This window comes from Antedon mediterranea, chromosome 3, assembly GCF_964355755.1.
Source record: "Antedon mediterranea chromosome 3, ecAntMedi1.1, whole genome shotgun sequence".
NCBI classification, from domain to species: Eukaryota; Metazoa; Echinodermata; class Crinoidea; order Comatulida; family Antedonidae; genus Antedon; species Antedon mediterranea.
Window position 1 is genome coordinate 32,313,039 of NC_092672.1, and position 11,682 is coordinate 32,324,720.

General features: G+C 33.3%; 1 protein-coding gene across 1 annotated transcript; it reads left to right on the forward strand.

Moving 5' to 3' along the window:
* The first annotated feature begins 1,671 nt into the window (after positions 1 to 1,671).
* On the forward strand, positions 1,672 to 6,843 carry LOC140045245 (translocation protein SEC62-like). The gene is made up of 8 exons (XM_072090073.1): positions 1,672 to 1,827; positions 2,193 to 2,307; positions 2,676 to 2,781; positions 3,265 to 3,571; positions 3,996 to 4,076; positions 4,199 to 4,259; positions 4,755 to 4,874; positions 5,230 to 6,843. The coding sequence occupies exons 1-8, from the start codon at positions 1,783 to 1,785 to the stop codon at positions 5,637 to 5,639; spliced, it is 1,245 nt and encodes a 414-aa protein (XP_071946174.1). The 5' UTR covers positions 1,672 to 1,782; the 3' UTR covers positions 5,640 to 6,843.
* The last annotated feature ends 4,839 nt before the right edge of the window (positions 6,844 to 11,682 follow it).

Genomic DNA, 11,682 nt, shown 5'->3' on the forward strand with positions numbered 1-11,682 from the left:
CAATAGTTTTTTACCTTCTTCTCTAACTTTCCTAACAGTAGCCTCTGTATGCGTTTCAATAGCTGTTTTTGTGTATTCTGAATGTAATGTAAATTTTCCCTTATTTTCCATTATTGAATTGTATGTCGCATCTAATTCCAGTTTGATGTCATTCACGGCTGTGAGAACTTCATCTACTCTTTGGTTACAATTATCTATGGCAAGCTCTATCGGTTCTGTATTATGATTATCATAACAATTCATGAAATGCTCACATTCCTTGCATGCACATTTGCTACAAGTTGTACAAAACATGTTTAACTTGTGTTCTGGATGGTGTTGGCATCTGCGGTGTATTTCTTGACTTGACATCTGTAAAAATACAGAATCTTTTTCAAATAGTATTTCGGCATATTTTTCTATTGTGTTTTAATCAACCAGATTATCAAAACATTCTTAACTTGACTTTATTGTTTTAGGAATCACATGATACTGCAAACCTTTACATTATGCCTATTATTAATTACTCCTTTTTTGTCACACAATTTTTATGGTACAAATTCGCATTCCAAAATCAGATATCCAGAACTTACTCAAAAATGCATTCTGACACTATTTTGCTACATATACACTATGTTTGAGTGGAAGAACTTATAACTTTGTAAACTAACCTTTGTTTTGTCGATAGTAAATAATTCCTCTTCGTATAGTTTATAGTTCTGCAGGAGTATGTGGTTGTTGTATGCGATATGCGCAACTTTACATTCACGCACAACTCAACCTTTACAACTAGCAACTTTGTTATGATAACTATGTATTGTTGAACGTGGAAAATGTATTTTTGAAAATCAATTCCTTTTGTTCAATTCCAGTTAATTCATTGTTAATTTTATTTGTCCCAAAAGAAATCGTATTGACATACGATCGATCGATTTATTTTTCAGACAAGGAACTTGATGAAATATCTGTTTGTGTAATGCGTTGTTAACGACCATTCAATGGGGTGTTTCGAAAACCTAAAACTGCTCAATATTACGTTAAGGCCCGTCTCTGTTTCCGATTTTTTTCAAACATGTAATTCGTTGGGATCGTCGGCATTTGTACCTGATTTTAAATCCCATATCTCTTTAAATTAAAAGCGCAGGAGAGTGCAGGAGTATTTGGAGGAATCCCGTTCTGATATCGGATCGTCGTATGATCCGATCTCAAAAAGACATGCCTGGTGCAACGTTTAAAGATATTTGTCCCCGTGAACAAATATTTTTGTTGAATGCCATTTAATCACTTTGACCAAAAATTATTTACCTGAAAAACTGTAATAAAACAAAAAAATAGTAATATTTGACTGGAAATAATGAGTTTTTGCTCCTTTTTTTGTGAAAACTTTATTATTTAAAATTGATTATTTATTATTCTTTATTTCCTGTTTTTAGGGGACAAAACATCTTTAATGTAACGTAAATATCTTTGACCAAAAATTGGAACCCCGTAATTTAAAGAAAAAAATCAAACTGAATAAAAATTATTATTATATTATTATTTTTTTTTTTATTTTGTTTATCCGAACGTCTGAGTAAGAAACATAGTTTGTACTTTGTACTACTTTTTTTCTTTACACCATTATGAAAGGCAAAAATATTACAGTAATTAAATATTACGCTTATTTTACTTCTAAATCAATGGTTTAATTTTATTTTATGAGAAATACTGCACGTATATAGATCAACCCGTCTGTCGACGACACCTCTTAATTTAGAGTAACTACCCGCCCTCTCTAGTCCGCCACCGTACAACGTCAACAACATGGCTGATCGAGGAGGAGTGAGAAAACGTACCAAGAAACGAGAGGTAAAAACATAAAATGCGATGAATAATATTAAAATTGAAGATAATAATGTTTATTTGAATTACTAAGTTAAATAAAAGTTATCACAGAATGTTTTATAATAACTTTGACTAGGAATTGCACAACAATTTATATCACCATCTGTGATTTCCCCACAAAAACGAGACGAATCGACGTCGTATTCTCCAAACGGGTTCTACCTAACTATGTCTCACTAACTAGTCAACTCGTACCACTTACTAGTCAATTCGTACCACATTATCATCAATTAAAATATGGCAATTCAGTGTCTAAAATCGATCTGAGGAGTGGATATTTTTCTTTATTTTAATTTCATTAGTATTAGTATGCCTAATATTTATTTCAGGAAACTGACCATGAAAAGCCCACGAAGGAAGAGACGAAAGTTGCTAAATATTTAAGATTTCAACTTCCAACAAAGAAGACAACATTCATGCAGGATACGGTAGAGTACTTCACAGGTACAGAATCTATGTCATCATATAGATTGTTTGTATTGGTTTTTCTTTTCTTAAGGCCTAGCAAGTGTAGGAATGCAAACTTCCCAACGTTAGAGATCCAACACTCAATTTTATGCACTTGTCAATTAATGACCAACGACCCCCAGGAGAGGTGCATCATGGATGCTTCATTTACAAATAATTGACGTCACCTAAAAGTAAGTCTATATTTTTTACACATGGGTGCTTCATGGTATTCATGACGAATTTTGGACAAATGACGCATCTCTCCCTGGAGCAGTCCAAAAATGCCTCTAGGGACCTCAAAGATGCCAGTCAGTTTTAAAATTGGTTATTGTGTTTTATTCATTAACTATTCTATTTATTAGGTTCCAAAGCTGTGGATTTTCTTCTTGATTCAAAATGGGCAACTAGTAAAAAGGGTACCGATGCACTATTCACCAACAGACAATCCGTTGTTGCTTACATGAACAGGTAAACAAATTGTTTTTATTTATTTAAGTTAATTTATCACTGAATTGTCAGTTCAGTTTGTTATCTTAGCTTGAAGCAAAAAAGGAAACCAACCTGATGTTTCACCTCCAGTCAATTTAGAAGCTTTCAATTTGCAATGACCCGACCTAGAAGAAAAGCTAGGTCAGGTTAATCTATGTGTCATCAGCCAGTCATTGCCTGGACTAAGAAACCATCAAAACTGTCTTGAGGTGGTGAGCGAAGAAGCGCATCCCAACTATAACAAATGCCCACAATGAATTGACATGACCTAGATGTTGTCGGTCATCTCAAATCAAAAGCTCCCTAGTAACAACTGACATCTTCACCTTGTGTAATTACAGCAATCATTTAAGTATGGTTTTGGGAATGTATTAAGTGTCTATTCCTATAAAGAGAACGCATCAGGTTTTACAGAATTATTTTTTTCAAAGATGGAATTCTTTTAAATTTTGTTTTTGATAGGTTGTTAAAGAAACGGATGTTCTATAGGACGATAAAAACAGTGAAGAGAAAGCGAGAAAAAGATGCCAAAAGCAAGGATAAGGAAGGGAAAGAGAAAGATGGAAAGAAAAAAGAAACAAAATCAAAAGATAAAGAAACAAAATTGAAAGATAAGGAAACAAAATCAAAGGATAAGGAAGCAAAATCAAAAGATAAAGAAACAAAATCGAAAGCTAAAGAAGCTAAAAAGAAGGAAGAAGTGGATGAAAAGAAAGAAAAAAAGCAAGAGAAGAAGAAAGAAGACAACAAGGAGGAGGAAGAAAGTAAAGTAAGTATGCAAGCTCGTAGCTAAGATTTTAAACTCTCTCCAAATCATCCCCTCCCCACCACTTTAGATAAATTGAAATATTTTATTTATACTGGGCGACCTCTTCAGTCAAAGACTGGTCTCCCAGAGGGCCCAGTTATGATCAGTGGCTGTGATGTACTAATACACCAGGGTTACCCCCTACTCGTCTCGAAAGATGTACTAGGTTCTATAAGGTGCACACGAGCTAGATGTGTACACTGGACCTACGTTTTATACTTCTTATCCGAGAACCACCACCAGAACCATGGAGTGAGTGAGCTTTGAACCCCTGCCTATGTTATGGCTACGTAATTACGGTTCCACTGTCTTAACCGCTCGGCCACTCACTCTCTCACATACTCAATAAAATAGTTCCTTATATTTATTCAATCATTATTTATAGGAAGAAAGTGAAACAAAGAAAGGAAAGAAAAAAGTGGTTTTGGACTGGACAGATCAACAGATCTTCAAAGATAATTTAGACGTGAGTAATTTACCTTTTATTCTAACATGCATGTGAAGCCAGATACAATATACATATTTATGTATACTCGATTTGATTTTTGTCATGCTATATATATATAACTATAAATTTTTTCATTTCAGGCATATGTTTGGGTGTTTGACCCTATTAAGACCTCCCATTATATACTTGGTTTTACTCTAGGTAAGTGTAAATTTGTAATTAAAGATTATTTAATGAAATCAGATTTGCAAAGAGCACTCATTGCAAATGCCATAATGAATGAGTTATCTGTAAAAGAGTACATAAGGCCTATAGGCTTAGTTTACCCGCTAAATTGGCTTCATGGACCAAGTATAGCCTGAAGGGGGGGCCATAATGTGGTTTACTTCAGCAACTTAAGGGTCTATAATGAGATTTTTTTCAGCAACTTAAGGGTCTAAATGTGATTATTTTTCAGCAACTTTAGGGCCTATAATGTGATTTGTTTTCAGTAACTTAAGGGCCTATTATGTAATATTTTTTCAGCAACTTAAGGGCCTATAATGTGATTAATTTTTTTCAGCAACTTAAGAGATCTTTTTATTTGACCAATTGTATTTTCTGTTATTGTAACTGCTCTACTTTATAAAACAATTTTTTTAAATGAAACTTTATGGAGAGATATGTAATACGTAGAAACCATGTTTTGTTTATTAGTGATCGCTGCAATTGGTATCTGTATTTACCCACTGTGGCCACCGGAGATAAAAATTGGAACTTACTACTTGAGTTTGGTTGGCGTTGGATTAGTTGGAAGTATTGTTGTTCTTGGTATTTGTAAGTATTTTTTTCACTTGTTTTTCCAACTTATATGATCATTTATGCATCATATATTTTAAGCACATATTCTCCGCGGTGCGCAGGATTTGTTAAGGGGTGTGGAACTGATTGTGTCGCAGCCACAGATAAACCCTTTTCTTCAAAAGCAATGTGGTAGCCTTTCGTTTCCATGAAGCAGCAAGTAACTAAAGTGTACTGTCAAACTATCATTCTGCTCATACTCAAAAACATGTACGCATGTGTAAAAAGCTACTGACAAGCATCACTTAATGTAAGCAACCTCCTGTAGCCTACATCCCATAATAACATGGACATTTTTTCCATTTTCTTTCACTAATTTCTATATTTGCAGTTCGTTTGATACTTTTTTCAATTCTGTGGGCCGTTACATTTGGAAAACTTTACTTTTGGCTGTTTCCAAATCTGTTTGAAGATGTCAGTGTACAGGAATCATTCCAACCAATTTACACGAAAGAATGGCGTGCTAAAAATAAAGAAAATGACCAAAAGGATGATGAAAAAGAAGATGAAAAAGAGAATGAAAAAGACGAGGAAAAAGACGATGAAAAAGATGATGAACAAGATGATGAACAAGAAGATGGTGCTGAAACGCAGGAAGATAATAACAAAGAAAAAGAAGACTCCAAAGATGAAGAAGGGGATAAAACTGAATCGGAAGAAAATAATGGATCAGAAAAAGAAGGAAGCCAGAATGATTTTGAAGTTATCGAGAAAGAGGAGATTTCTGCTGTTGAAGAATAACATTGAGCTATTATTGTTTTTATTTATTGTATCTGTAATAAACTGCAATGAAAATGTATATAAAAACAATAGACAAAAGGTATAACAGAGATAGTAGTACAGTAATTATTTATTATTCACAAGATATCTGTTGTTATCTGATATGTTAATTTCAATCTATACATTTCCAAAAATGCAATTAGAATTTGTTCATGTACCAAGCAGCCAGTCTAATTTAAATTTTAAATCTTTCAAACACTAAAAAAATCTACTGTATTTTCAAAAATAGATGTCTAAGTAATTAAGTTAACGTTTAAGAGCCTTAAACACTTTGTGGATATGTGCGCTTTATAAATCGTATTATCTTATCTTATCTTATGCTATATTTTTCAATCTATTAAAATAATTATGATAATAATAATTGTTTGTTCCATGTGTTTAAAAATCGTGAACATTGTTTGAAATATCAGGTTTGTATCTGTGTATCAGGTTCAATCTTCCCTGGTAGAACTTTTGCGATCCCCACATCCAAAACATTTTAAAATTAAGGCTGTATATTTCCTGATACGCCTGTGTGCTCATTTATAGCGCTCGAGTTTTAGTTAATGCGTCTTTCTCATAATTTCTTTTACCATATTGGCTATAACTTCTATTGCATCTATTAAGTCTTTGCTACCTAAAAATAAAGAGTACATTTATGTTTTACTGCATTTTGCGTCGATATGTTGCATATACGTCACTGCGTTGCGTCTAGTGGGAACCAAGCTTTATTCTGATCAACGTTTCGAACGTTTTTTCTACATAAATAAAGCCAACACTGATGGGATTTCATGTTAATAAAGTTATAAACAACAAAATCTTTCAATTGAAAGAAAACTTTAAATTAGTAATTGTAAATTAGTAATTGTAAAAATAAGTTTCTTACAAGTGTATATGATTACAATAGCTACGAAAGTCAAATTACAATTTATTTTTATAATATTTGTTAATATTACTTACAATTACACATTTCATTCATTTTGTTTAGTATTTATAAATATGAAAGTATTTAGTAAACATATTCTCTAGTTTTACCCAAACTAACTTGTCAAAATACCGTTTACTGTATTCGTATATTTAAGCAACTAATTATAAATAATTATAAATGTATATAATACCACCGTCTATAAGATCACGGCGCTTACTCTAGAGTTTCCAATTGTGCTATAGTGAGTGGTAAATAAATGCTCGAAGATGACAAACTATATCATATTTTACGCTTAATTTTGTTATACAACACTATACTATACAGTACTACAGTATAAATATTTTATTTTAGATATTATATAACACATAAATAAATTCCTGTCATTTGATTGGACGATTGTGGGTCACATGGCGTGCAATAGTACGCACTATTAAACGATCGTTTTATAGTACTTTTTTTCGTGTACAAAAAAAAATTCTGTTCGCGTCGCCTCGTTGATATTGTTGTGACGTCTTTACTCTTTTGTTGTACGCAATGACTTATTTGCATATTTTACGAGTAATTTGTTGCCTAAGCATAACAATAACGTTTCATTATTCACCTCATGCCATTATTTGTACCATTACACTCATAAACATTCATTATTTGTACCATTACACTCATAAACATTCATTATTTGTACCATTACACTCATAAACATTCATTATTTGTACAATTACACTCATAAACATTCATTATTTGTACCATTACACTCATAAACATTCATTATTTGTACCATTACACTCATAAACATTCATTATTTGTACCATTACACTCATAAACATTCATTATTTGTATACTATTTTACGATATCAATTATTCTACTGCAGTAACTACATTCTTTAACCTGATTATGCAATTAGCAAACATTTGTTAATAATCATACTGTGTATTGCATTGATTGACTCATACATTTCTAAACAAATTAAATCATACGTTATTCCAGGCATCATTCCACTTAATGCTCGCAAAAACATTCCACCGTAACAGAATACCGCGCAAATTGACGGAATACCGCACAATACCGTACAAACTGATTTGTTTCCTTAATGAAAAACCGTCCAAGTTAATTGCAATTCAGTAACAATGTCCCTAAAGCGTGGTTCCCACTAGCGACGCAACGCAAGGACGTAACGCAACGCAAATGAATTGACCAATCACAAGCGATGGCTTATTCGCTTGTGATTGCTAACTGTCTATAACTTCGCTTGTCATTGGTTAAAACGCTTGCGTTGCGTTTACGTCCTTGCGTTACGTTCTAGTGGGAACCAAGCTTTACAGCGCCTTCCTTCTACTTGCATAAAATATCCCATATCGTAGAGTACCAAGAATACCAAAAAATAAAAGGGTAAAAAATCGGCCATTTTTCGAAAATTTCCCTGTACTATAGTACAGGTATTTTTCCGAAAAAATTGCCAATTTTCGACCTTTTTATTTTTCGAAAAAACTGGTTACTATAGCACAATTAGCATGCGCAGAACCAATTAGTCGACTCTGCGCATGTTTATTATGCTATAGTAACAATTTATGTCAAAACTGGTTACTATAGCACAATTGACATGCGCAGAGTCGAATAATGGGTTCTGCGCATGTCAATTGTGCTATATTTATGTCAAATATGGTTATAATAGCACAATTGACATGCGCAGAACCCATTATTCGACTCTGCGCATGTTTATTATGCAATAGTAACCATTTATGTCAAAAACTAAAAGGGTAAAAAATCGGCCATTTTTCGAAAATTTCCCTGTACTATAGGCCTCCTAGTACAGGGATTTTTTCGAAAAAAAATGGCAAATTTTCGACCTTTTTATTTTTCGATAAAACTGGTTACTATAGCACAATTAGCATGCGCAGAACCCATTAGTCGACTCTGCGCATGTTTATTATGCTATAGTAACCATTTATGTCAAAAACTAAAAGGGTAAAAATTCGGCCATTTTTCGAAAATTTCCCTGTACTATATAGTACAGGGATTTTTTTTTAAAAATGGCAAATTTTTTAGCTTTTTATTTTTCGTTAAAACTGGTTACTATAGCACAATTAACATGCGCAGAACTCATTAGTCGACTCTGCGCATGTTTATTATGCTATAGTAACAATTTATGTCAAAACTGGTTACTATAGCACAATTGACATGCGCAGAACCCATTATTCGACTCTGCGCATGTTTATTATGCAATAGTAACTATTTATGTCAAAAACTAAAAGGGTAAAAAATCGGCCATTTTTCGAAAATTTCCTAGTAGTATATAGTATAGTATTTTCAAAAAATGGCCAATTTTCGACCTTTTTATTTTTCGATAAAACTGGTTACTATAGCACAATTAGCATGCGCAGAACCCATTATTTTTATTTTTTTTTTTTTATTTTTATTTTATTCAATTAAAACCAACAGCGATAAATACCGCCACTAACAGGTTTGAAACATAAAACAATACAACATCAAAAACGGTTAACAATAAAATACAGATAAAATATATAAATATATATATAAAACATAGATTGGCATGCCATAAAAAATTTCAATTAAAACAGGTTATGCAGACTGTTCAAGAAGTGAACACATCATCGTCCTCTTAAAATAACCAAGTCTATCATTAAAAATATCGATATGATTGCTATTTAGATTATTAAATGTATAAGGTAGTCTATGAAAAAGTCCCCTCTTAGTACAGTCGACACGGCTAAAAGGAATATGCAATAAATGTCTATTTCGTGTACGACCAGGAACAAACTAAATAGTGAAATTAATGAACAGTCATATTTAGAATTTAAAATATTATATAAAAAAACCATATCAGATATCGTTCGACGATTGCTGACAGAATCAATGGAAAAGGCAAAATTAACACAGTTATAAGACAGGAATCGAACAAACTTCCGTTGAACAGTGTCGATTCGACGGGCCTGACATGGAGAAATTGAATTGAAAATTGCGGAACAATATTCAAGGTGAGGACGTATAATAGATTTGTATAAAGATAAAAGTGCCCTGCCGTCGTTCATAAACCTACAATTTCTCCATATTAAGCCCATCATTCTATTAGCTTTTGACAACACATGATTAATATGTGAACAAAAATTTAATTTACTATCAATAAAAATACCTAAATCTTTCCATACATAAACCATCTCAAGATCATGTCCACTCAGATTATAATTGAAGAGCACAGGCCTTTTTTTAAGTGTTATAGATAAATATTTGCATTTATTAGCATTAAGTTTTATCCCCCACTTCTCCGTCCATTCCACGAGACCATCCAGATCCTCCTGAAGTGAAAAAGCATCCTGTGGAGTGGTAATCACTTTAAACAATTTCAGATCGTCAGCAAATAAAAGAGACTCGGAATGATTAAATTTTAAAGGAAGATCGTTGATAAATAAATTAAACAAAAGCGGGCCCAGGATCGAGCCCTGCGGAACGCCCGATAACACAGGGAGCCAATCAGATGTCTCTCCCCCAATGACAACACGCTGTTGTCTATTAGTTAAATAGCTTTTAAACCAACTTAACAGTGAACCGGATAAACCAAATTTTGAAAGTTTAAAAATAAGCAAATCATGGGAAACGGAATCAAAAGCCTTAGAGAAATCAGTGTAAATCACATCGCACTGCTTCTTGCTGTTAATTGCATCGTATGATGTAGCAAGAAGCAGTGCGAGGTTGGTTTGACATGATCTCCCAGAGACAAAACCATGCTGCCTAGGACTTAAAGCATTAGCAACATGTGATGACAAACCATCATGCACAATGCGCTCAAAAATCTTAGACATAGTAGGCAATAACGAAATAGGACGATAGTTACAGATTAGTTTTTTGGGACCACTCTTGTGAATTGGGACAATATTAGCGTGTTTCCAAGATGAAGGAAAAACCCCAGAATTAATAGATAGCTGAAACAATTTGCAAAGCGGATAAGAGAGTGAGGAGGAGGCACCCTTTAAGACAACGTTACTAATCTGATCAATGCCAGTAGCTTTATTGATATCAATGTTACTAAGTGCCTTTTCCACAGAATGCTGATTCACAGACAGAGAACTTAAGTTATCCACCGCATAGTCAGGAAGACCTGGATAGTCCCGGGGAACGTCCGGAGAAGGCTCACTGAAAAAAGAATGAAAATAAGAATTAAATGTGGTAGCTTTGTCATAATTAGACTGGAATGAAATGTTATCGTGACTCATGACAGAAGGAAGATTATTTGACTTGTATTTAGTTTTCATCCAGCTCCAGAATCTTTTACTGTTAGTGACAATTTGCTTAGCCAAAGAGTCCAAGTAATCTTTGTACTTTTTATTGCACATTTTTTTAAAAGACGCGCGAGCAAATTTGAAATTACTTTGGGCTAACCGATTATTATTTTTTTTCAGATATCTATAATACTTTTCTTTGAGTTGAAGCGCACTTCTCAACTCATTGTCAAACCACGGAGGAAGCTTTCTGCGCTTTCTAATTTTAGGCACTGTGTCATTGACGGCAGCATTTAACAAATTATAAAACATATCCAAAGCTTCATTTAAATCACCTTCAAAATCAATTAAGACACTCCATGGAACACAGTTAAGAGTATTACATAGATTATTGACATCAAGTGCTTTAAAATTGTAAATTATACTTTTACGATTCAAATTATCATTACTACATTTAACATCAAAATTTAAACGGAAATCAATTCTCAAAGATGAGTGGTCAGATAAAAAAATATCGTTAGCAGTATAGACTTTGTCGGAAATGTTTTTACTACAAATAACAAGATCAAGCATTTTATCCATTCTTGTACAGTACGTATTGCATTGAAATAGGCCACAGCTAGAAAGCAATACATCAAGTAAGTGTTCTCCCATGGACTGAGCTGGAGCAGAATAAGGGTTACTACTCCAATTAATTTCGGGCAGGTTGAAATCTCCAAGAATGAGGAATTCACTGTTTTTGTAGTAGAGCATAGCGATTTCCACAGACGAAGTAAAACGACGGAGGACATCGGGTGTAGCGTTTGGTGGTCTATAGAATAATCCAACAAGTAGGCTACTACGCCGCTTTAGCTGAATCTCTAT